The 26,309-nt window shown below is 37.0% G+C and overlaps 4 protein-coding genes across 6 annotated transcripts; 2 read left to right on the forward strand and 2 right to left on the reverse strand.

The window, feature by feature from the left end:
- Positions 1–2,032: 2,032 nt before the first annotated feature.
- Positions 2,033–2,748, forward strand: LOC147294408 (large ribosomal subunit protein eL29z-like). The gene is made up of 3 exons (XM_086233533.1): positions 2,033–2,147; positions 2,268–2,371; positions 2,479–2,748. The coding sequence occupies exons 2-3, from the start codon at positions 2,270–2,272 to the stop codon at positions 2,563–2,565; spliced, it is 189 nt and encodes a 62-aa protein (XP_086089659.1). The 5' UTR covers positions 2,033–2,147; positions 2,268–2,269; the 3' UTR covers positions 2,566–2,748.
- A 1,635-nt stretch (positions 2,749–4,383) lies between these two features.
- On the reverse strand, positions 4,384–9,354 carry LOC147294409 (dihydrolipoyl dehydrogenase 2, chloroplastic-like). 2 transcript variants are annotated; one of them, XM_086231323.1, is made up of 15 exons: positions 8,763–9,354; positions 7,984–8,130; positions 7,741–7,875; positions 7,451–7,559; positions 7,180–7,304; positions 6,723–6,848; positions 6,555–6,635; positions 6,135–6,197; positions 5,968–6,042; positions 5,809–5,887; positions 5,585–5,685; positions 5,364–5,477; positions 5,109–5,222; positions 4,876–4,947; positions 4,384–4,672 (listed from the first exon to the last, which is right to left on the reverse strand). In XM_086231323.1, the coding sequence occupies exons 1-15, from the start codon at positions 9,081–9,083 to the stop codon at positions 4,511–4,513; spliced, it is 1,824 nt and encodes a 607-aa protein (XP_086087449.1). In that variant the 5' UTR covers positions 9,084–9,354; the 3' UTR covers positions 4,384–4,510. The 2 variants fall into 2 exon arrangements, with proteins under 2 accessions (XP_086087449.1, XP_086087450.1); XM_086231324.1 differs by having other exon boundaries at positions 4,555–4,775; positions 8,763–9,348.
- A 3,222-nt stretch (positions 9,355–12,576) lies between these two features.
- On the forward strand, positions 12,577–17,410 carry LOC147294410 (uncharacterized). The gene is made up of 6 exons (XM_086232741.1): positions 12,577–12,888; positions 15,880–15,960; positions 16,108–16,207; positions 16,321–16,405; positions 16,499–16,548; positions 17,136–17,410. Exons 1-6 carry the CDS (start codon positions 12,844–12,846, stop codon positions 17,198–17,200), a joined length of 426 nt encoding a protein of 141 aa, XP_086088867.1. The 5' UTR covers positions 12,577–12,843; the 3' UTR covers positions 17,201–17,410.
- A 1,668-nt stretch (positions 17,411–19,078) lies between these two features.
- LOC147294411 (dihydrolipoyl dehydrogenase 2, chloroplastic-like) lies at positions 19,079–24,024 on the reverse strand. Of its 2 annotated transcripts, none has more exons than XM_086230852.1 (15): positions 23,433–24,024; positions 22,655–22,801; positions 22,412–22,546; positions 22,099–22,207; positions 21,827–21,951; positions 21,370–21,495; positions 21,202–21,282; positions 20,782–20,844; positions 20,615–20,689; positions 20,456–20,534; positions 20,226–20,326; positions 20,005–20,118; positions 19,750–19,863; positions 19,517–19,588; positions 19,079–19,313 (listed from the first exon to the last, which is right to left on the reverse strand). In XM_086230852.1, exons 1-15 carry the CDS (start codon positions 23,751–23,753, stop codon positions 19,152–19,154), a joined length of 1,824 nt encoding a protein of 607 aa, XP_086086978.1. In that variant the 5' UTR covers positions 23,754–24,024; the 3' UTR covers positions 19,079–19,151. The 2 variants fall into 2 exon arrangements, with proteins under 2 accessions (XP_086086978.1, XP_086086977.1); XM_086230851.1 differs by having other exon boundaries at positions 19,079–19,416; positions 23,433–24,023.
- Between the last annotated feature and the right edge of the window lie 2,285 nt (positions 24,025–26,309).

Raw genomic sequence — 26,309 nt, forward strand, 5'->3', positions numbered from 1 at the left:
AGGGAGGGCAAGGGGCGGGTCGGGCAGGGAGGGGGCGGGCTGGGGAGGGGAGGGGTGGGGGCTGGCTGGGGAGGGGAGGGCAGGGGGCGGGTCGGGCATGGAGGGAGGGAGGGCGGGCTGGGGAGGGGAGGGGTGGGGGCTGGCTAGGGAGGGGGGAGGGCAGGAGGCGGGTCGGGCAGGGAGGGGGGCCTAAGGAGAGGAGGGGTGGAGGCTGGCTGGGGAGGGGGGAGGGCAGGGAGGGGAGGCTATGGCCCCAAAAAAAATGTAAATGTTTTAAGTTTCAATTTTTTTAAAATTTTTTTTTTATTCAAAAAATTTAAAAAATATTATTATCTTTTAAATGTGAGGAAAAAGACAAAAATACCTCTGCCACGTTAGCAGATAACAGTTTATTTGACAGAAAAACTAACGGAGGTACTATTTTGACACAAAATGAAAGTTGAAGTATTTTTTGTCAAATTTTAAAAGTTGGGATACTAAATTGAAAATCAGTGTATAATTAAGGTACTTACAGATAATTTGCTTTTTTTTGTTTTTTTAATAGAAAAAATCAAAGTAAAAAAGACACACACACATACACCCTTCCCTCTCTCTCTCCTTCCTCCCCCTTCTTCCTCTTCCCCTACACCCTCCCAGACCCACCAATTCAACTAATTTGACCCACGCCTCCTCCTTCTTCCCCCTCTTTCCCCTTCCCCTGCACCCTCCTAGACCCACTAACCCAGCCAGCCAGCCCGACCCATCCACCCCTCCTCCTTTCTCCCCCACGCCACCCCTTCCTTCTTCCCTTCCTACCGTGACCCACGGCCCCTGCCAAACCCGACCCACCGCCAGCCTCCAAATTAGAAGCTTATGTCCGACGACCTCTCTGGCTTCCCTTTCCGTCCTGCCAGGGGCTGGGTGAGTGAGAGATAACTTAATTTCATATATGCATAATTCTCAAGATTACAACCAAGGGTGTGGCTATTAGGTTGAAAATCCAGAGAAAGGGAGGAAGAAGAGAAAAAGAAAGACAGAGAAGTAGGGTGGGTGTGTTTGAGAAGATGAAGATTTTGGTAATAAAAAGGGGTGTGTAAAAAGAAATTTCAAAGTTTAGAAAAGGATAAAGGTTATGTTAGCCGAAAAATGAAAAAAATGGTGTGTAAATAGCAGCATTCTTTTAATTTAATATTTATTTACTTTACAAAAATAACATGAAATAGTAGATTCCATGCACCTATATGTCATAAAATGACCAAAATGCAAAATGTTTGTATTTTAAAATGTCATTCAAACATATCAATTGTGGAAATAATTATATTTTTATAGAAATAATTATTTCATAAAAAGATCATGACCTTGAATAAGAATATATTTTTGGAGAAAATTTTCTATGAGATTGTAACAATATGTAGCAGCATTATTAATTTATTCAAATTATAATATATGTACAATTATTAATATCTAAAATTTTCAACCCTAAACGATACCTTTGAAAATAATACATATTATAATTTGAGTCGAGTTGTCTCGCTAACAATTTTTGAACCATTTGATAAATTCAATTACTTTGGGTAAATGAGTATGAGATCTTATTGGATTTTTAATTGGAATTACAATGTATTGTATACAATTTTAATCGTTAATCGAAGAAGTTAAAATGTTAATATCATTTTGTACTTTGGAAAAAATTTATATCATTATAACACCACGTAATATATAATAAGTTCATTTAAATTATAATACGTCTACCATTTTAAAGATGTTTAAGGTTTATAATTTTAGATATTAATAATCACACATTGTTATAATTTGAATGAATTACTTATACATATATATCATCATATAGTGTTACGGTTGTCAAATGAACAAATATCTCTTACTTTAGAGCTTTTTTATGTAAATACTTCAAATAAAAAGGAAAAAAATAGTTGGGTTTGCGATTATACCAAGTAAGCCCAACCTCATCCAGACTGGGCTCTTGATCCGGTCCAAACGAAGCCCAATCTTCGTTCTTAAAAAGGGTTACTTTCGTCATTTTGAAATACAAGAGTTGGGAGCTAGGGTTTTCCGCGAAATCACATATAAGAGCCAACCCTCTCGTTTTGCTCCGTCACAGAGAACCCTAAACACTTGTGCTGTCGTCGATTTCCTCTGTTCTCTTTCCGGTTCGTTCCGTCTCTCCTCTTACCGCTCAAAGCTCTTACTTTTATCCCTCATTCTCTGATCTTCAGCTCCATTTCTACTACTAATTACTTTTATTTTTCAATTTAATTTTTGGGTTGCAGATATGGCCAAGTCCAAGAACCACACAGCACACAACCAGTCCCGCAAGGCCCACAGGAACGGCATCAAGAAACCCAAGAGGCACCGCCACACGTCCACCAAAGGGGTACCCTTTATTTTCTCTTTCTCATCAATTTTTTGATTTTATTATGTATTTGTTTGTTGTTTGTTGTTTGTTTGTTTTTTTTTTTAATTCTTGGATTTTGGGTTTAGATGGATCCCAAGTTCCTGAGGAACCAGAGGTACGCGAGGAAGCACAACAACACCAAGAGCACTGAATCAGCCACCGAGGAAGAGTAGAGTGGCACTATTTGGGGTTTTCCTGATTAGGGTTTACTTTGTTATGATGTCATTTTCATAAGTTTACTTTGTTCTTAGTAACATAGTGGATTTTATTTCAGTTTCATGTACGATCAGTACTAAAATGCTTATTTTGTTAAAGATATTATAAGTTTTTTGGATCAATTTTATTGCTGTTTATTATCTTTTATACTGCTATGATTGGAGTGGAAGAATTTTCAATCTTATTATCACAAGCTATTTATTGTATTAAAATGAGGTAGCAATTCCAGTTTGATTGTGTAAATAGATTAGTCTTTGTTTAGATTGCTTATATAGGCATGTGGTTGATAATGTATGTTTGTGGTAGGTTATTTGATGGTCCATAAACGTTTTAGGTTACTGGACATGTTTATGAAGGATGTAGCACATCTGGGTTTTGTGAACATTGTTTTTGTTGGTTGATGAATCTCGGTTTTCCTAGCGGTGATGCACCGCAGTGCTGAGACTGCTGCTGATTAAAATTTGGGTTCAGCTCTATTTGAGATGCTCTGGAGATTTAATAACAGAGCAGTGCTGTTGTGAAGTCCAATTTTCTCTAGACTGCTTTAGTCATAGGGATTTAAGGGAGTTGGAATTCAGGAATTGTTTGATAGATGTTAATAGGGCAGTTGATTTGCTAGCTTGAAGCCTTGAATCATTGGGTGGCTTTTCTTGGTACTTGGTAGGGCAGTTGATTTGCTAGCCAGAATCATTGGATAGCTTTAAGTTAGTGTTTGGTGGTTGGAATGCATATCATGTTGGGATGAAATGGGATGCAATGTGAAGAAAGTTGAGGGTTTAGGGTTTAGGTAGTTGTATTTTTATTTTTTCCTAATGCTTTTGGGTTTCTTGGGTTTCTTGATGCCGTTCATTAAAAATAATGAATGATACCAAAAAAACTACCTAAACCCTTTTACCAAGAAAAACAAAGAAAGTTGAAAGGACCAAATTCGTAAAGGATATATTGGTATCATTTATTATTTTGTGCAGTTGTATTTTTCCTAACGCTTTGTGTCAATCAAATATTAGCATTTTTTTGGCCATTCAAGCAATGGGATAGACAGTAAATATGTACGCATTTCATTTCAAGGTTTATTGAAGCACTTCTTATGAGATGAATTCTTTTAACAGTCTTTGTTTCTGACACACCTCTTCAGAGATGCAAAGAGGTTTCCTTTCATCATGGTGTTTTAAGAATGTATCATGTGGATGTGAATCATGTGAGAGGATTGATTGAAACAAACAAAAAAGAAAACAATCCACTAAGTTGGTAAGGCTTGTGGATACTCCAATATACCAAGTCAAAAATTCTGAAGTGAAATCTGATTGATAGCCCCCAATTTTATCTGCCATCATATTTGATTCTTTAAAAATAAGTTTCTTACAGCAGGCTAGAGCTTTCTCCTTTTATGCTATTTTTCTTCATTACCTTTTGATTTCCTTACGAAAGGGGGTTCAAAAATACCCAATAAACTCTATTTTCGTTTGGTTTGATAAACTCCCAGAAAAAAGTTGATATGTTGCGACTTTAAAATTTCTTCCAAAATCAACTGCCATGGGACGGGTGTGAGTCGCAGAAGCACTTAAGTAAATTTCTATATTATTAAGTTGTTAACAGCACAGAGCAGTATATATAATTATGATTATGTTTATGGGGCTGGCTTTATGTTCATTTCTGGCTGAAGCTTCACTAAAGAAAACATTGTGGTGAAGTGCATCCTTGAGCATGCAAGTGAGTCATTTTGGTGTGGCATAATTTCATAGCTCCTTTTAGCTAGGTCCAGCTTTCTACAAGTAAACAATAAATTTGAAGTGCCAAAAAAGGTTTCAGAACCAGTCAAAACAGTCAACTATTATAAGGCCTCTTCTCTTATGCATAAATGTTGTCTAAAACTACAGAAAACATGTTTCCATATGAAAACAATTATGAATACAAGTGTTTCTTCAAGGCATTAACATAACTAAGAATCCAAGATACAAAGGTGAGAAATATTTTGGGCCATGTCGTCCTTGATTCCCTGAAGTTCCTTCTTTTCTCAGGGTGTCGATCACTTGTGTCTTGTGATGCAAAACTTCCTGAAACTCCCTATTACAAGCAAATATCTTCAAAATTTATACTCGAGTATTGTGTATTGAGAAGCTTAGACTGCAACTGGTTGACTTAGTGGGCTAGAAACATGAGCTTTAACCTGCCCCAAGAATTAAAAAGATATGTGGGTAAACACATATCGGGAAAAGAACTAGTGCAGCGATGCAGCATGATGTAAGAACTGAATGTCAGCAGCTCACCTTAGCTGACTTGAAAAGTTCATCTAGCACTTCAGACAAAGTAGGATGTGCGTGGACTGCCAATTTGATATCCTGCAAAATTACAAATGTAAGTAAATTCAACAGACATTATTAGTTGGAGAAACATGTATCCAAAGAATAATCAACAAAGTTGGGAGTGGTAGATTATAAAGGCCACATTATAAGTTGCAGTTTACGGGCATTAACACAGTAGCTTTAGCACAGTTAATTACTTGAATACGCGTCCCCAATGCTATAGCATTTGATGCCTCATGAATGAGGTCGGCAGCATGCAACCCAAAGATATGAACTCCAAGTATCTCTCCGTTATCTGGTCTGTATATCAACTGCATGAAAACAAAGCAGGACCAGGATTGTCAATATCCCCAGTAGATAACAACCAAAAAGGAAAATTATTGACCAACCATAACTCAGTACGTAATTTCTGCATAGCAATAAGATAAAAGAAAAAATGGTGGGAAGAATACCTTAGCAAGTCCCTCTCCTTCATTTTCTGCTAGGGCCTTTGTGTTGGCCTTGAAACTTGTCTTGGCAATACTTACTTCAAATCCCTCCTTTTCAGCTTTCTCCCTTGCTTGAGGCTGCAAATTGAAAATGGTTTAGTTAAAACGTTCAATATTTATAAAGAAAAAGCATGATTTTGTGATAGATGTTGCATATTGCATAATGACAATTAACAAATTATCACCTCTGTCAATCCAACCATACTGATTTCAGGATGAGTGAAACACGCTGCGGGGATGCTCAAATGATTGAGCACATGGTCTCTTCCTGAGACTTGTTCAACCACTAAAGAGAGATGTATGAAGATAATCAATTTTCAGGCACAGAGAGAGAGAGAGAGAGAGAGAGAGAGAGAGAGAGAGAGAGAGATTCATATGTGAAGCAAACAAATAAGTTAAATACACTAACCTGAAATTCCTTGTGCACTTGCTGCATGAGCAAGCATCATCTTGCCATTAGCATCACCAATGCAAAACAGGTGAGGAACCTGATTTTCAGAATTCACATCAGAAACAATTGATGATGTTCATGCCAGGATTTTTGCTCGTAAGAAAATTCACAACGTACCAAGTTTCCATTTGCATCTATCACTCTCATGCGCTCATCAACAGGAATAAAACCACGTTGTGTTGCTACATTGACCTGCAGAAAAGCAATGTCAAAAAGTATTGCTGCTTATTTTCTGAATAATTCTATACTCTGAAACCATATAAGTAGTAATCGAGATGCCATAAATTCTCCAATCCAAGACCTTTTGTGAACGGGGCCCTTCCGGTTGCAATTAATGCTGCATCTACCTGTGAGAAGAATAAAGTCAAAGGTGCATAACAAATGCCTTGAAAGCCTATTATTCATATGAATTTGAATAGCTACGCAGACAGAAATTAAAAGGCAAGCACTCCAGCTCTTGGGCATAATTTGGAAGTCTTTAAGACTCTAAACATATGTCTGACTTCAAAAATAGATATACAGAAGGTTATCTTAATTAGCCAATTAAGGCTCTAACAGAAGGAGATAAGTCCTTTGACAAGGTATCATTCAACTAGCACAGAATGTAGTTGTGTCTAACAGATTCATACTACCAAATTCATTAATGGCAGCATAATAAGTCCTTTACAAACATTAAATCAATTTAAACATATTCAATTAATTACCTCCAGAGTATCTTTTGGGTCCTTGGTCTTTGCATCAATTAGTTCAATGATGACTGGTTTCCCATCCTTTGCTGGGGTGATCTATAGAAGACCAAACAAGATGAAAAACTGAAACAGCAAACCCAAAAACACTTAATAGAAACTATTCACAGAATAAACACAGGTTACCTTAGATGCAAATACTCCAGTTTGATAATCAATCTTCCGTGGATTTATTAGAACCCTCTGGGCTAACTTCCCAATCTCAGGATCAAAACCAGGCATAAGCTGATCTAAAGCTTCAATGAAAGTAACCTACAAAATACCTAAATATTAAACTAGACTGCCTTGTGACATAAGAACTCCTAGACACAAAAGCATAACTAAAATAATTAGAATAAATAAAAAGGTAACTTGATCATACAAAAGCATAATTTAGAAAATTAAATATATAAAAAGGTAACTTAATGGGCTGGTAGACACAAAGAGAAGTAACTGATGGGCCAGACAAGGTCTCCATCTTTTAATGCTATAAGGCCTTAAGGCACAATTAAAGGTAGCTTGTTCGCCTCAAATGGAAGACTTGGCTCATTTTTGAACTGTAAAATTTCATAAGATGAAAAGGAAAGCGAAAGAAAAGAACTACCTCACTTCCTAGTGCAGTATATACATCACTGAACTCAAGACCTATGTAACCACTTCCAACAATAGCAATCCACTCTGGAACATGCTCCAATTTGAGTGCATGGTCACTAGTAATTACAGTCTTCCCTGCACGTCCATTATATAGTCACTAGGTATTCCTTAATCATAGTAACAGAGGGTCTGAAATCAATCAATTTGCATGCCTTGTAAAATTAAAAACGCTTTGATCAACCATTAGATAACAGGGAAGAGGAAAAAATTATAATTTTTACCATCAACTTCAACACCCTTAGGAACAAAAGGAACGGAACCAGTGGCAATGATTATGTTTTTTGCTGTTACTACTTTGTCAGATGATCCAATTTTCACCTTTTGAGGGCCCTGAATTGTTCCATAAACAAAAGAACAAATGTTAGGATAACTATCAGGATGCCAGCACTTACAATATATCAGATATGTCAAACTTAATCATAAACATGTTCTAACAATATCATCATTGTATCAAAACTAGCTTTATTTTTTAACTTGTCACCAAATCAATTTGAAAGCATGTATGACTTACCAGAATTGTACCAACACCTGTCAATATGTCCACTCCAAGTGACTTCATTGAATTGGTTAAATTATTACGAATTTTCGTTGCAAGGTTATTTGCATGATCAGCTACTCCCTGTCGATCATACGCAGCTGCTGAAACCTATCATAAGTCACAAGAAAGCAGCAGTGTAAGATACATAAGTTTTCACGACTAACCAATAAATTTTTGCATATATACATACAATTGATAGATAACATTATGTTTTACCTGCAAACCCAAAGCCTTAAGGTGATGCTCATTCTGAAGCTCACGCATCCGACCACTCACTGCCAGAAGAGCTTTAGATGGAACACATCCTCTGTTAACACATGTTCCACCCACCACATCTCCCTCTACGATGGCAGTTTTCAGACCCTGCAATTGTTGGGTGTTGAGAATTACTTCACCTCTTGCATAACCCGGTTGGCAAATAAACGACAGTAACATACTAAATGTCACTAACCGACATAAGAGCATGCAGATTCTAGATCAATTATTGCCAGAAAAGAAAAAAATCAACAACTTCCAAATTAGGGCTATGTGTTGGAAAATAGTTAATTCGAATATTTTATATTTTATGTTACCTCAAATATGATGTCATTTCTTATTGTGTGCAGTCATCCATGATAGTGGTTAAGTCTGATATATACATATACATACATACATACACACACATAAATATGATAGCTGTATATATTATTTTGAAGCATTCAACTAAAATGTGTTTTAGTTCATGCATTTCTTGCAATAATATCGAATTTACGCCAATACACGGCATGTATATTGTCAGTGCCTTTGATTGAATGTAAACAACTTGCCGTAGAAGGAAGAAATCAACCATTTCTAGCTAGTACAGTCTTTTTAAGCAAAAAAGCAAACAGATTCTAAGCTAGTAAAATTGGATTTTAGCTGAAAAGGCAAGCAATGAGTGACAGTTGAGCTAAATCCAAAGCTCAGAGCCACAATTTCTGAGCAAATTATAAAGGAGTGTCCACATAGTCACATACCTTCTCGACGGCGTGGAGAGCAGCACCGTGGCCACCGACGCCGGCACCGATGATGAGCAAGTCGTAGTCGAACGACTTGGGAGGACTTCCGTTCTGGGACAAGGAGGCCGAGACGAGCTTGGCGGAGCGCGAGTGAACCGAGAGGCGGACTCGGAGCGAGTCGGACTGGGCGAGCGACGAGAAGCCCAAGGCCTCTCTGCGGAGGCCGCAGAATCGGAGATTGATCGGCTTGGAGGGCGCGAGAGGGAGGGTCGATTGAACGACGTAGTTTGATCTGGGAATGGTGGAAGAGAAGGAAGGGAGAGAGAGCGAAGACTGCATTTTCGATCGATCGATCTGAGGGAAATGAGAGTGGTGAGGTGAGACTTTGGGTGTTGAGTTGTGTTGTTATTATGGGAATGAGAGAGACTTGAAGCGAGGCCTCGAGGAGTCCGTTGAGGACTTAAAGAGCAATTTGGAGGGGCGGAGATAACAAAGTGCGGCGGATAAACCACTCCTTTCTTTCTATTACTATTTCTTCCTTTGTTAGTTGTCCAGTTGTCCTCTCTTGCTAAAATGCGCGTGCCGCCTATTGTTTGATTGTTTCAGCTCGGAGGAGTGAGGATCCGAGTGAACGACCAAAAGAGTGGGGTAAACTTTTACAGTATTGAATGTGCCCACGTTGTATGGTAAAAAAGTAAGTGCCACACTGCCACGTGATTAAAATCTGGTTCAAATTTCTAAAATACCCTCGATATCTTTGATATGACACGTGGCATGTTATGATAACCCCTCCGGGTCAACATAGGCCCAATGGTCAGGAACTTAGGATTAAAGGCACAACTACCCTTTGAACTAACAACCATAGAGCGGGCTTCAATCCTTTGGAGCAAGTCGGGTCTCTAAAAACTTTTAGATAACTCTAGAGACTGATTCTGCGGATCTTTCATATATTGTTTGTATGAAACTCTATATGACAATTTTATGTGTATTTCTATATAGAAGACCAACGGCATGTCATTCTAAACGATTAAGGGAAAACGACAATAATTGTGAACTTTGTTGCCGTATCGAATGACACATTTATATATAAAAATGCATAAAACTAGGCCTGGGCATCAACCTGTCCAAACTCGGCCCGCCCGCCTCCACTGACTTGCCAAGCTGCAAGCCGACCCGTCCGATCACTAACGGGCCAGTGTCGGCCTGCCCCCTTCCACCGACCGTCGAAGCCGGCCTGCCCGCCAAGCTTCTAGCCACCATTTTCTCAGGCAAGCCAGTAGTAGCCACCATCTTCTCAGGCACTGCAAGTCTGCAACCACCTCCATTTTTGTCATCGTACACCTCTATTCCGCCACCAACCTCCTCCATTTCTGCCACCAACCACTTCCATTTCTGTCACCGTCCACCATCGTCCACCATTACAGTACAAGAACCACCTCCACCAGCCACCATTTCTCAGGCAAGCCACTTTCTCCTTTTGGGCATCTTCTCTCTTCTGCTTCTCCTTTCCTGCCAACCCATTTTTCGACCGTCTCCGACCTGTCTCCGACTGACATCCGAGTCGTTTAGTCCCGAGCCGTTTATTTGGAGATGGTTTGGGCTCCCACCCGAACCACCCGCCCGACGCCCACCCCTACATAAAACATTATTGTATAAGATTTTATGCTGACCTATATGAATGCGAAAATATGTATATGTATAGAAAGTTGAAGTTAGTGATAAATGAGCAACTTCACCTTTAATCCTTTTTTGTGTGTCATATATGTCCAATGGCTCATCCATATTATTCACGTAGCTACATAGGTACTAACTAGCTATTAATTTAGTAGTCATTGTTTTTCACCAGAAAAAAACCCCACTATTGTTTTAGTAGTATTTTTTATTTATTTTATTGAAAGAGGTTTGAGAATCTTCAATATTCATATAGAAAAATGAATTTATAAGCTTTGTCATTTGGCACTAGAGTAGATACCAAACTAAAAATTTCGTAGTGTCTACATGATTTGGATTATCGTAAAGGTTTCTAATAATAAAAACAGCAATAACTCTACCTCCCATCTTGATTCAAGCATTAATTACAATTTTAAAATATAATATTTGTTCAATGAATAGTGTTACACTTGCCAAATGTACGTTGATACTGTCTTGTTTATTTAAATATTAGTTTTTAGAGTTCATTTAGTGTGTGCTTGGATCAATTAATTTGAAATACCAAATAATTTTTAAGTAATGAGACAGTACAATTATGAAAATTAAAGTGATGGGATTTCTAACATAATTTGTTTAGTTAATCCGTCCTCAACTCAGATTTTAATGGATTTTTAAATTTATATAATCCATCAAAATTTAAGAGAATTGGTTGAAATTTTTATGAAATTTGTTATGTGTAAAAAATTTATTCAAATCCATTAAAATTCATCATCCAAATCAATTAAAATCCATCACTTAATCAAATCCGTGATTTTTTTAGTACACTTGAATTTTATTGGAATCCATTAAAATATAAGTTGGAGATACCTTAATTTATTTGGAATCCATTAAAATCCTAATTGAGGACACATAAATTTCATTAGACTTGTAAAATCTAAGTTGAGACACCTCCTTAGTTGGTGAGAAATGACTCTGCGAATTCTAATATCTTAAATTTTTTGGATAATTAGGGGGTGTTTTCAACTTAGATTTTAATTAATTTTTAAAAATCATATAATCAATCAAAATCTAAGAGAATTGGCTGGAATTCTCATGAAATTTGTTATGTGTAAAAAATTTATTCAAATCCATTAAAATCATTCACTTAATAGAATTTATAACTTTTTTAAGGCACTTGAATTTTATTGGAATCCATTAAAATATGAGTTGAAGACACTTAAATTTATTAAAATATAAGTTAAGAACACCTAAATTTCATTAGACTTTTAAAACTCAATAAAATCCAAGTTTGAATACCCCCTTAGATTACTTGGGTTTTGAGTTGGGGTATTGGGTCTAGATTTCAAGTCAAGGTCTAGAGTCATATTTCGTAGTCCTGGGTTAAGTGTCTGAGGTCATGACTCATGAGTATAAGGTTTTGAGTCCAGGTTCTTGGTTTGAAGTCACGAGTTTAGGTCGTAATTTATATCTTAAATCCTCTTGTTTGAAATATTGAGTAAAAGAACTTTAGTATGAATTCCACGATTACGGGATTGAGTTTCAGGTCTAAATTAAGTCCCTAGTGCTAGCTTGTTATGAGTATGGGATTCGGGGTATCGGGTTTGATCCCAAGTCCAGGTTTGTTCCCTCCAAACATACTTTTATAAACTACTGCTTACTAGTATAATAATCTTTCTCTTTCATTTACTAATATTCTCATTGCAACAGTCGAATCAATCATCCAATCATGACAAGCCACGTTGCATCTCAACTAGATTTTATTGATCCAAGTCCTCACCGGGGCCGGAGCCGGGCACTAGAGTTTCTCATGTAACATCATCGGTGGCACCCCGTTTGCTACAAACTGACGCCTGTCGCCTGTCCTTTGGCGACTGGATGGCATTACGAGGTCGTGTCATTAGCTAGTTAATAGAAACTACACGTGTTCTATTCTTTGATGAACCAATCAGAAGCAAACGTGTGGGTCTTTCAGCTACAGCCAGGTAAGGGACCCACGGCACGCACACTCACCAAACTCTCTCGCGGTTTCATCGCGAAAAGAAAGCGCGTGGAAATGCGTGGACACTATGGTCAATGGCTTCCCCGTAATTGCACACCAAAACAGGGGTATAACGGGGATACATCAATTTCCAACATGCGTAATAGTTTTCCACTTTTCTTCTCTTATCGAACAAGTCGGGGCTTAGACACTTGCACATAAAAGAATAAAAAGCGGAGAGAGAGTGTGCGAGAGAGAGAAAGTGAGAGAAAATTCGGAGGTTTACACTGCTACGTTAATGGCGGTTAGGGTTTTCTACTGATCCCCGGGAACCCTAATCACCTTCCTTTATCCCCCTCTCCTCTTACCTCCCCTCAAAACCCTAATTTAACGTTTTTCGAATCCTCAGCTTCGATTCAGTCTGATACCCAATTTTGGCTCCGAATTCGAATCGCATACATAGGAGCTACGATGGGCGCTCCGGATAAATCACAGGCCAACTCCAATTCGATGCAGGTGAGTTTGCTTTTTCTGCAAATTAGGAAGCTTAACACTTTGACCTAGAATCGCAGTGAATACAGATTCTTTGTTATAAGCGACTTTTGAAGCTTGAGGTTGGTTTTCTTCACTTTCAATTGTATATCTTGTTTTGCTTTCTGCATAATTATGTGCACTGGTTTATTTCAATTCGGGGCTGAGCTGGTGATATTTATTGGTAGAGGGAGAGTGTTAACATTTCAAATTCGATTGCATTAGGTTTCTGTGTGGAAAGTTGTTTTAATTGTACAGTACCATTCTATCTTGCTTGTGTTCTCCAGGGTGTCTAAATTTTTGAAGTGTTATATGAATCATATTAGTGGATTGGAGCTATAAGAGATGTTGCAGTGAAGTGTATGGCACCTTCTAACTGCAGAGTTAATATCAGTGCTACTTTCTTCACCTTACTTTGATTTTTATTCTATATATAGTAAGGACACTGTTTTTCACTGAGAAGGTACTATGACTACCATTTCGGTGGTGTGGGTAAGGAAGTTCCTAAATAGTTGTTCTTTTGAGTTTTCAAGGGAGGTTGAAGTTTAAGTGTTAATAAAGGTAGGCACTGGTTTGGGTTGAAGGATGTGGTAGAATTTACTTTTGTAATTTAAAATTGTGAAAGTTCCAGGTCTCCATGGATGATATTTCTTTATAAGTTGAAAGAGGATGATTTGGTGGAGTTGTCATGGGAAAGAGTTTAATAGTAGTGTGGAGGCTTGTATCTCTAGTGGTTGAGAGCATTTACACTACACTTGACGTCATGAGTTCAAATCCCCCTCTTCCAATAACGTTTGACAAAAAAAAAAAAAAGACTTTAGTGGTAGTCCTTTGTGGGAATGTCTGAGTTCTATATATGAAACCTTTCGTTATGCACAGCTTATTTGAGTTCCATCCAAATATTTTACTGATCCTTATGCTTAATTTAGTTAGGTTACTGGACCTTGAGAGGTGGGCCCTCGATTTAATTTGTCGTAGCTTTTTTGATATTGGTGTCTGTGTCTTGGAAACCACAAATTTTGTAAGATTGCTGTCGTTGTTGTCGCATTGTTTGTCCTGAGTTATTGGTCTCCTTTAGCAAATCTCCACGTTAGACGACGAATTGCTGACGTTGAGTTATTTTACAAGCTTTCTGTCATCTATTATTTTATTTTTATTTGTGATCTCCTGTACCTATTTCTTTGTGCTAGATTACTGGCTTTTGGGCCGTTATCTTCTCCTGTAATGGCAACTTGGTTTCAAAGTTGAATGATATAAAATGACGTGATTAATGTTCTTACACAACTGCATTGGACAAGTGACTCATTTTGTGACATTACTGAAATCAATGCATTAACCCTATCTATCATGTTAAGAACATCGATAGTAATACGATTAATTAAATGCTGGCTTATGGTAACTTTTCCATAATGTTCTATCCACACTTCTTATATTGTTGCATGGATTTGCAAGTTTTTAGAATTATGCGTATGCATATAGTAATTGTCTTTTTATGGTATTGTAGTGTTTTCTCTGATTATGAAATTAATACATTTGCTTGTTTATGTGCTTAGAGCACTGGCACGATATGGACAAGTCAACATGACATATCGCAAACAACTATTACAGATACGAGGCAAACAACTATAAATAAATATAATTTTATAATCATATATATAGTTCTTTCTATTATGCATGAATAATTAGTTTGCAAATAATTTTTCTAAAATGACGCGGAAAATAATTTCATTAAAACATGCAAAACATAAACTATAACTTCATACAGAACATCACATCTAATTAAATTCAAATGTAATGGTCAAAATACGAAAAGATCCTTCCAAAACAAAAGAAAACTTCACTTGGATAATACTCCTAAAGTCTCATAATACGAAAAGATCATCATCATTATTTTGTTTTATTTTTGGAAAAGATCACAACCTCCATTTCAGACATCATCATCATCATTATTTTGTTTTATTTTTGGAAAAGATCACAACCTCCATTTCAGATTCAGTATTGTCAGTAGTTTCAGGTGGAGAAAAAATGTTGACATGTCACGTGATGTGTCAAGTGCCAGTGTCATGTCGGTGTCCAACTTGTATCTGACAGGCGACATGGACATGACAGTCGGTGCTTCATAGTTCATGTGCATGATTGATGATATTGGCACAGCAGTTTATTCTACGTTTTCTACCCATTATATACCCTCCCACATTGTAGTATATCTGTTAATCCTTATCATAAGGTCTATTGGATAATAGATTGGGTTTCAGGGGAGTTTTATTTTTCCCATTTACTTCATATGTAGAAGTTCATACTGCTTGCACTACATACTACATAAACATGTTAACTCGAAGAGATAACTAGGATGTGCTGGATTTAGTATTGAAATTTGAGTGTTGATGTGGATGGCCTCTTTTTGGACTTGATGGAGGCATATTTAAATAAATTTCTTTTAATGAAGTATGTAAAATGTGAGCAGATAAATCACATTGTGGTCAATTCAGTGTTATTTAAACTTATGGTATTGCTTATGTAGATTATTTGCATGTTTTGCTGGTATAATGCTTTTGTGTGATGTTATTCGTCACATGAGGTGGCTGTTAAAATGCAGTTTACATGTTTAAACTTTCGATAATGACAACAATTTTTATGTGTTAATGAGCATGTTCACTTGTCTTAACTGTAATGCTATTATGAGTACATCTTGTGTTTAACGTGCATTTGCATTGTATAACATGGTACTTAATGCACCTCTTCCTTTGGTATAACAATTCACTACCTCTGTTGTTCCTTTTTTGTCCTCTTCAGTTGTATTTAAGATTATGAAACCATGCTGCTTCCTTTATAAAATTAGTAACAAAGAAAGATAATGTCCATCACTTTTAAAATATGTATTTTCTCTGTGATCATCTTTTAGATTTACAATAGTATATTGGTATATTGCATATGGTCGAAGTTTTTGGTCTAATATTTCTCTTATATAATTCTCAGCGCGTTAAGGTCTACCGTCTGAATGAAGATGGAAAATGGGATGATCAGGGAACTGGTCATGTCACTGTTGACTATTTGGAGGTTTGTTAATCCCATTGATTTGAATCTATGTTAATATGATAGAGACGAGTAAATTTGTGAAAATGAATTGTTTGGTGTCGAATTTTTTAAGAAATGATCGCCTGAAATTGCTTTGCATTTTGATTGAATGAAAATGTTGTAACACAGCGATCAGAAGACCTGGGTTTGTTTGTTATTGACGAAGAAGACAATGAGACATTACTTCTGCATCGGATCAGCTCGGATGATATTTACAGAAAGCAAGAAGGTATTTTATGTTTTAGCTGATAAATTATGTACATATTAGTTTGCTATTATTTGATGTCCTCAAATGGTCAGGATTGATACTGAATTGTTCGGTTTGGATGATTTCTTTTTAAGATACAATTATCTCATGGAGAGATCCCGAATACTCTACCGAATTAGCACTCAGCTTTCAGGAGAGTACAGGCTGCTTTTACATATGGTAACCTCTGAATTTTTATTCCTGGTTCTTCTTTATAACCTAGTTGGTTCGTCATCTTCTGATTCCACTAATTATTTTGCTTGCTTTATTCAGGGACCACATATGCAGTGTGCAGAGAAATCTGCATTTTAATTCTCTTAACAGTAAGTTTTGGCAATATCATCTAAAAAATACATTAATTTCTCTCATTGTTCTTTTCATTTTAATATCTGACCTATGTGGGTGTTGGAGCTGGTTCTTGCCTCAGAATGACATTGGGGGTATCTTGGGCAACATTGGCCATTGGCTATGTCTATTTGATGACTTCTCTATGCAATCAAAATCCTCTTATTCTGCTTCCCAGCTGTCTACCCAGCCCCCTTTCGCATTTGAACCTTGTATTTATAATGATAACTCAGATTTGAAGTATGAGGATGTCTGTTTATACGAGTGTGTGTCACCAGTGGTGTATAGATATAAGCCACTGAACATTTGTGTCTTTTGGAAGTGAACGATGTAAAGCACTGATTTTAAGTTATTTTAAAAAGGCTTTTACTTGAGTTGTACATTGTGAGTGTGTGTATGTGTATGCCTGTGTTATTTTATTTTTTTTTCTCTTTCTAAATAGGAGGCATGAGTTATCTTCATTTTCTCTTTCTCATCAATTTTTTGATTTTATTATGTATTTGTTTGTTGTTTGTTGTTTGTTTGCTTTTTTTTTTTTTTTTTAATTCTTGGATTTTGGGTTTAGATGGATCCCAAGTTCCTGAGGAACCAGAGGTACGCGAGGAAGCACAACAACACCAAGAGCACTGAATCAGCCACCGAGGAAGAGTAGAGTGGCACTATTTGGGGTTTTCCTGATTAGGGTTTACTTTGTTATGATGTCATTTTCAGAAGTTTACTTTGTTCTTAGTAACACAGTGGATTTTATTTCAGTTTCATGTACGATCAGTACTAAAATGCTTATTTTGTTAAAGATATTATAAGTTTTTTGGATCAATTTTATTGCTGTTTATTATCTTTTATACTGCTGCTATGATTGGAGTGGAAGAATTTTCAATCTTATTATCACAAGCTATTTATTTACTAAAATGAGGTAGCAATTCCAGTTTGATTGTGTAAATAGATTAGTCTTTGTTTAGATTGCTTATATAGTCATGTGGTTGATAATGTATGTTTGTGGTAGGTTATTTGATGGTCCATAAACGTCTTAGGTTACTGGACATGTTTGTGAAGGATGTAGCACATCTGGGTTTTTGTGAACATTGTATTTGTTGGTTGATGAATCTGGGTTTTCCTAGCGGTGATGCACCGCAGTGCTGAGACTGCTGCTGATTAAAATCTGGGTTCAGCTCTATTTGAGATGCTCTGGAGATTTAATACCAGAGCAGTGCTGTTGTGAAGTCCAATTTTCTCTAGACTGCTTTAGTCATAGGGATTTAAGGGAGTTGGAATTCAGGAATTGTTTGATAGATGTTAATAGGGCAGTTGATTTGCTAGCTTGAAGCCTTGAATCATTGGGTGGCTTTTCGTGGTAGGGCAGTTGATTTGCTAGCCAGAATCATTGGATAGCTTTAAGTTAGTGTTTGGTGGTTGGAATGCATATCATGTTGGGATGAAATGGGATGCAATGTGAAGAAAGTTGAGGGTTTAGGGTTTAGGTAGTTGTATTTTTATTTTTTCCTAACGCTTTTGGGTTTCTTGATGCCATTCATTAAAAATAATGAATGATACCAAAAAAACTACCTAAACCCTTTTACCAAGAAAAACAAAGAAAGTTGAAAGGACCAAATTCGTAAAGGATATATTGGTATCATTTATTATTTTGTGTAGTTGTATTTTTCCTAATGCTTTGTGTCAATCAAATATTAGCATTTTTTTGGCCATAGCAATGGGATAGACAGTAAATATGTACGCATTTCATTTCAAGGTTTATTGAAGCACTTCTTATGAGATGAATTCTTTTAACAGTCTTTGTTTCTGACACACCTCTTCAGAGATGCAAAGAGGTTTCCTTTCATCATGGTGTTTTAAGAATGTATCATGTGGATGTGAATCATGTGAGAGGATTGATTGAAACAAACAAAAAAGAAAACAATCCACTAAGTTGGTAAGGCTTGTGGATACTCCAATATACCAAGTCAAAAATTCTGAAGTGAAATCTGATTGATAGCCCCCAATTTTATCTGCCATCATATTTGATTCTTTAAAAATAAGTTTCTTACAGCAGGCTAGAGCTTTCTCCTTTTATGCTATTTTTCTTCATTACCTTTTGATTTCCTTACGAAAGGGGGTTCAAAAATACCCAATAAACTCTATTTTCGTTTGGTTTGATAAACTCCCAGAAAAAAGTTGATATGTTGCGACTTTAAAATTTCTTCCAAAATCAACTGCCATGGGACGGGTGTGAGTCGCAGAAGCACTTAAGTAAATTTCTATATTATTAAGTTGTTAACAGCACAGAGCAGTATATATAATTATGATTATGTTTATGGGGCTGGCTTTATGTTCATTTCTGGCTGAAGCTTCACTAAAGAAAACATTGTGGTGAAGTGCATCCTTGAGCATGCAAGTGAGTCATTTTGGTGTGGCATAATTTCATAGCTCCTTTTAGCTAGGTCCAGCTTTCTACAAGTAAACAATAAATTTGAAGTGCCAAAAAAGGTTTCAGAACCAGTCAAAACAGTCAACTATTATAAGGCCTCTTCTCTTATGCATAAATGTTGTCTAAAACTACAGAAAACATGTTTCCATATGAAAACAATTATGAATACAAGTGTTTCTTCAAGGCATTAACATAACTAAGAATCCAAGATACAAAGGTGAGAAATATTTTGGGCCATGTCGTCCTTGATTCCCTGAAGTTCCTTCTTTTCTCAGGGTGTCGATCTCTTGTGTCTTGTGATGCAAAACTTCCTGAAACTCCCTATTACAAGCAAATATCTTCAAAATTTATACTCGAGTATTGTGTATTGAGAAGCTTAGACTGCAACTGGTTGACTTAGTGGGCTAGAAACATGAGCTTTAACCTGCCCCAAGAATTAAAAAGATATGTGGGTAAACACATATCGGGAAAAGAACTAGTGCAGCGATGCAGCATGATGTAAGAACTGAATGTCAGCAGCTCACCTTAGCTGACTTGAAAAGTTCATCTAGCACTTCAGACAAAGTAGGATGTGCGTGGACTGCCAATTTGATATCCTGCAAAATTACAAATGTAAGTAAATTCAACAGACATTATTAGTTGGAGAAACATGTGGCCAAAGAATAATCAACAAAGTTGGGAGTGGTAGATTATAAAGGCCACGTTATAAGTTGCAGTTTACGGGCATTAACACAGTAACTTTAGCACAGTTAATTACTTGAATACGCGTCCCCAATGCTATAGCATTTGATGCCTCATGAATGAGATCGGCAGCATGCAACCCAAAGATATGAACTCCAAGTATCTCTCCGTTATCTGGTCTGTATATCAACTGCATGAAAACAAAGCAGGACCAGGATTGTCAATATCCCCAGTAGATAACAACCAAAAAGGAAAATTATTGACCAACCATAACTCAGTACGTAATTTCTGCATAGCAATAAGATAAAAGAAAAAATGGTGGGAAGAATACCTTAGCAAGTCCCTCTCCTTCATTTTCTGCTAGGGCCTTTGTGTTGGCCTTGAAACTTGTCTTGGCAATACTTACTTCAAATCCCTCCTTTTCAGCTTTCTCCCTTGCTTGAGGCTGCAAATTGAAAATGGTTTAGTTAAAACGTTCAATATTTATAAAGAAAAAGCATAATTTTGTGATAGATGTTGCATATTGCATAATGACAATTAACAAATTATCACCTCTGTCAATCCAACCATACTGATTTCAGGATGAGTGAAACACGCTGCGGGGATGCTCAAATGATTGAGCACATGGTCTCTTCCTGAGACTTGTTCAACCACTAAAGAGAGATGTATGAAGATAATCAATTTTCAGGCACACAGAGAGAGATAGAGATAGAGAGAGAGAGAGAGAGAGAGAGAGAGAGAGATTCATATGTGAAGCAAACAAATAAGTTAAATACACTAACCCGAAATTCCTTGTGCACTTGCTGCATGAGCAAGCATCATCTTGCCATTAGCATCACCAATGCAAAACAGGTGAGGAACCTGATTTTCAGAATTCACATCAGAAACAATTGATGATGTTCATGCCAGGATTTTTGCTCGTAAGAAAATTCACAACGTACCAAGTTTCCATTTGCATCTATCACTCTCATGCGCTCATCAACAGGAATAAAACCACGTTGTGTTGCTACATCGACCTGCAGAAAAGCAATGTCAAAAAGTATTGCTGCTTATTTTCTGAATAATTCTATACTCTGAAACCATATAAGTAGTAATCGAGATGCCATACATTCTCCAATCCAAGACCTTTTGTGAACGGGGCCCTTCCGGTTGCAATTAATGCTGCATCTACCTGTGAGAAGAATAAAGTCAAAGGTGCATAACAAATGCCTTGAAAGCCTATTATTCATATGAATTTGAATAGCTACGCAGACAGAAATTAAAAGGCAAGCACTCCAGCTCTTGGGCATAATTTGGAAGTCTTTAAGACTCTAAACATATGTCTGACTTCAAAAATAGATATACAGAAGGTTATCTTAATTAGCCAATTAAGGCTCTAACAGAAGGAGATAAGTCCTTTGACAAGGTATCATTCAACTAGCACAGAATGTAGTTGTGTCTAACAGATTCATACTACCAAATTCATTAATGGCAGCATAATAAGTCCTTTACAAACATTAAATCAATTTAAACATATTCACTTAATTACCTCCAGAGTATCTTTTGGTTCCTTGGTCTTTGCATCAATTAGTTCAATGATGACTGGTTTCCCATCCTTTGCTGGGGTGATCTATAGAAGACCAAACAAGATGAAAAACTGAAGCAGCAAACCCAAAAACACTTAATAGAAACTATTCACAGAATAAACACAGGTTACCTTGGATGCAAATACTCCAGTTTGATAATCAATCTTCCGTGGATTTATTAGAACCCTCTGGGCTAACTTCCCAATCTCAGGATCAAAACCAGGCATAAGCTGATCTAAAGCTTCAATGAAAGTAACCTACAAAATACCTAAATATTAAACTAGACTGCCTTGTGACATAAGAACTCCTAGACACAAAAGCATAACTAAAATAATTAGAATAAATAAAAAGGTAACTTGATCATACAAAAGCATAATTTAGAAAATTAAATATATAAAAAGGTAACTTAATGGGCTGGTAGACACAAAGAGAAGTAACTGATGGGCCAGACAAGGTCTCCATCTTTTAATGCTATAAGACCTTAAGGCACAATTAAAGGTAGCTTATCCGCCTCAAATGGAAGACTTGGCTCATTTTTGAACTGTAAAATTTCATAAGATGAAAAGGAAAGCGAAAGAAAAGAACTACCTCACTTCCTAGTGCAGTATATACATCACTGAACTCAAGACCTATGTAACCACTTCCAACAATAGCAATCCACTCTGGAACATGCTCCAATTTGAGTGCATGGTCACTAGTAATTACAGTCTTCCCTGCAGGTCAATTATATAGTCACTAGGTATTCCTTAATCATAGTAACAGAGGGTCTGAAATCAATCAATTTGCATGCCTTGTAAAAATTAAAAACGCTTTGATCAACCATTAGATAACAGGGAAGAGGAAAAATATATAATTTTTACCATCGACTTCAACACCCTTAGGAACAAAAGGAACGGAACCAGTGGCAATGATTATGTTTTTTGCTGTTACTACTTTGTCAGATGATCCAATTTTCACCTTTTGAGGGCCCTGAATTGTTCCATAAACAAAAGAACAAATGTTAGGATAACTATCAGGATGCCAGCACTTACAATATATCAGATATGTCAAACTTAATCATAACCATGTTCTAACAATATCATCATTGTATCAAAACTAGCTTTATTTTTAACTGAGCATGAGAACTTCTGTTTGTGTCGTCACCAAATCAATTTGAAAGCATGTATGACTTACCAGAATTGTACCAACACCTGTCAATATGTCCACTCCAAGTAACTTCATTGAATTGGTTAAATTATTACGAATTTTCGTTGCAAGGTTATTTGCATGATCAGCTACTCCCTGTCGATCATACGCAGCTGCTGAAACCTATCATAAGTCACAAGAAAGCAGCAGTGTAAGATACATAAGTTTTCACGACTAACCAATAAATTTTTGCATATATACATACAATTGATAGATAACATTATGTTTTACCTGCAAACCCAAAGCCTTAAGGTGATGCTCATTCTGAAGCTCACGCATCCGACCACTCACTGCCAGAAGAGCTTTAGATGGAACACATCCTCTGTTAACACATGTTCCACCCACCACATCTCCCTCTACGATGGCAGTTTTCAGACCCTGCAATTGTTGGGTGTTGAGAATTACTTCACCTCTTGCATAACCCGGTTGGCAAATAAACGACAGTAACATACTAAATGTCACTAACCGACATAAGAGCATGCAGATTCTAGATCAATTATTGCCAGAAAAGAAAAAAATCAACAACTTCCAAATTAGGGGCTATGTGTTGGAAAGTAGTTAATTCGAATATTTTATATTTTATGTTACCACAAATATGATGTCATTTCTTATTGTGTGCAGTCATCCATGATAGTGGTTAAGTCTGATATATACATATACATGCATACATACACACATAAATATGATAGCTGTATATATTATTTTGAAGCATTCAACTAAAATGTGTTTTAGTTCATGCATTTCTTGCAATAATATCGAATTTACGCCAATACACGGCATGTATATTGTCAGTGCCTTTGATTGAATGTAAACAACTTGCCGTAGAAGGAAGAAATCAACCATTTCTAGCTAGTACAGTCGTTTTAAGCAAAAAAGCAAACAGATTCTAAGCTAGTAGAATTGGATTTAAGCTGAAAAGGCAAGCAATGAGTGACAGTTGAGCTAAATCCAAAGCTCAGAGCCACAATTTCTGAGCAAATTATAAAGGAGTGTCCACATAGTCACATACCTTCTCGACGGCGTGGAGAGCAGCACCGTGGCCACCGACGCCGGCACCGATGATGAGCAAGTCGTAGTCGAACGACTTGGGAGGACTTCCGTTCTGGGACAAGGAGGCCGAGACGAGCTTGGCGGAGCGCGAGTGAACCGAGAGGCGGACTCGGAGCGAGTCGGACTGGGCGAGCGACGAGAAGCCCAAGGCCTCTCTGCGGAGGCCGCAGAATCGGAGATTGATCGGCTTGGAGGGCGCGAGAGGGAGGGTCGATTGAACGACGTAGTTTGATCTGGGAATGGTGGAAGAGAAGGAAGGGAGAGAGAGCGAAGACTGCATTTTCGATCGATCGATCTGAGGGAAATGAGAGTGGTGAGGTGAGACTTTGGGTGTTGAGTTGTGTTGTTATTATGGGAATGAGAGAGACTTGAAGCGAGGCCTCGAGGAGTCCGTTGAGGACTTAAGAGCAATTTGGAGGGGCGGAGATAACAAAGTGCGGCGGATAAACCACTCCTTTCTTTCTATTACTATTTCTTCCTTTGTTAGTTGTCCAGTTGTCCTCTCTTGCTAAAATGCGCGTGCCGCCCATTGTTTGATTGTTTCGGCTCGGAGGAGTGAGGATCCGAGTGAACGACCAAAAGAGTGGGGTAAACTTTTACAGAATTGAATGTGCCCACGTTATATGGTAAAAAAGTAAGTGCCACACTGCCACGTGATTAATCTAGGTCAAATTTCTAAAATACCCTCGATATCTTTGATATGACACGTGGCATGTTATGATAACCCCTCCGGGTCAACATAGGCCCAAATGCCCAATGGTCAGGAACTTAGGATTAAAGGCACAACTACCCTTTGAACTAACAACCATATAGCGGGCGTCAATCCTTTGGAGCAAGTCGGGTCTCTAAAAACTTTTTAGATAACTCTAGAGGCTGATTCTGCGGATCTTTCATATATTGTTTGTATGAAACTCTATATGACAATTTTATGTGTATTTCTACATAGAAGACTAACAACACGTCATTCTAAATGATTAAGTGAAAACGACACTGATTGTGGACCTTGTTGCCGTGTCGAATGACACATTTATATATAAAAGTGCATAAAACTAGGCCTGAGCATCAACCCGTCCGAACGTGGCCCGCCCGCCTCCACCGACCTGCCAAGCTGCAAGCTGACCCGTCCGATCACTAACGGGCTAGTGTCAGCCCGCCCCTTTCCACCGACCGTCAAAGCCGGCCCGCCTGCCAAGCTTCTAGCCACCATCTTCTCAGGCAAGCCAGTAGTAGCCACCATCTTCTCTGGCACTGCAAGTCTGCAACCACCTCCATTTCTGTCATCGTCCACCTCCATTCCGCCACCAACCTCCTCCTTTTCTGCCACCAACCACCTCCATTTCCGTCACCGTCCACCATCGTCCACCATTGCAGTACAAGAACCACCTCCACCAGCCACCATTTCTCAGGCAAGCCACTTTCTCCTTTTGGGCATCTTCTCTCTTCTGCTTCCCCTTTCCAGCCAACCCATTTTCTGACCATCTCTGACCCGTCCCCGATTGACATCCAAGCCATTTATTCGGAGATGGTTTGGGCTCCCACCCGAACCACCCGCCCGACGCCCACCCTGATAAAACATTATTGTATAAGATTTTATGCTGACCTATATGAATGCGAAAATATGTATATGTATAGAAAGTTGAAGTTAGTGATAAATGAGCAACTTCACCTTTAATCCTTTTTTGTGTGTCATATATGTCCAATGGCTCATCCATATTATTCACGTAGCTACATAGGTACTAACTAGCTATTAATTTAGTAGTCATTGTTTCTCACCATAAAAAAACCCCACTATTGTTTTAGTAGTATTTTTTATTTATTTTATTGAAAGAGGTTTGAGAATCTTCAATATTCATATAGAAAAATGAATTTATAAGCTTTGTCATTTGGCACTAGAATAGATACCAAACTAAAAATTTCGTAGTGTCTACACGATTTGGATTATCGTAAAGGTTTCTAATAATAAAAACAGTAATAACTCTACCTCCCATCTTGATTCAAGCATTAATTACAATTTTAAAATATAATATTTGTTCAATGAATAGTGTTACACTTGCCAAATGTACGTTGATACTGTCTTGTTTATTTAAATATTAGTTTTTAGAGTTCATTTAGTGTGTGCTTGGATCAATTAATTTGAAATACCAAATAATTTTTAAGTAATGAGACAGTACAATTATGAAAATTAAAGTGATGGGATTTCTAACATAATTTGTTTAGTTAATCCGTCCTCAACTCAGATTTTAATGGATTTTTAAATTTATATAATCCATCAAAATTTAAGAGAATTGGTTGAAATTTTTATGAAATTTGTTATGTGTAAAAAATTTATTCAAATCCATTAAAATTCATCATCCAAATCAATTAAAATCCATCACTTAATCAAATCCGTGATTTTTTTAGTACACTTGAATTTTATTGGAATCCATTAAAATATAAGTTGGAGATACCTTAATTTATTTGGAATCCATTAAAATCCTAATTGAGGACACATAAATTTCATTAGACTTGTAAAATCTAAGTTGAGACACCTCCTTAGTTGGTGAGAAATGACTCTGCGAATTCTAATATCTTAAATTTTTTGGATAATTAGGGGGTGTTTTCAACTTAGATTTTAATTAATTTTTAAAAATCATATAATCAATCAAAATCTAAGAGAATTGGCTGGAATTCTCATGAAATTTGTTATGTGTAAAAAATTTATTCAAATCCATTAAAATCATTCACTTAATAGAATTTATAACTTTTTTAAGGCACTTGAATTTTATTGGAATCCATTAAAATATGAGTTGAAGACACTTAAATTTATTAAAATATAAGTTAAGAACACCTAAATTTC

This window comes from Dryas octopetala, chromosome 2, assembly GCF_963921425.1.
Source record: "Dryas octopetala chromosome 2, drDryOcto1.1, whole genome shotgun sequence".
Classification (NCBI taxonomy): Eukaryota; Viridiplantae; Streptophyta; class Magnoliopsida; order Rosales; family Rosaceae; genus Dryas; species Dryas octopetala.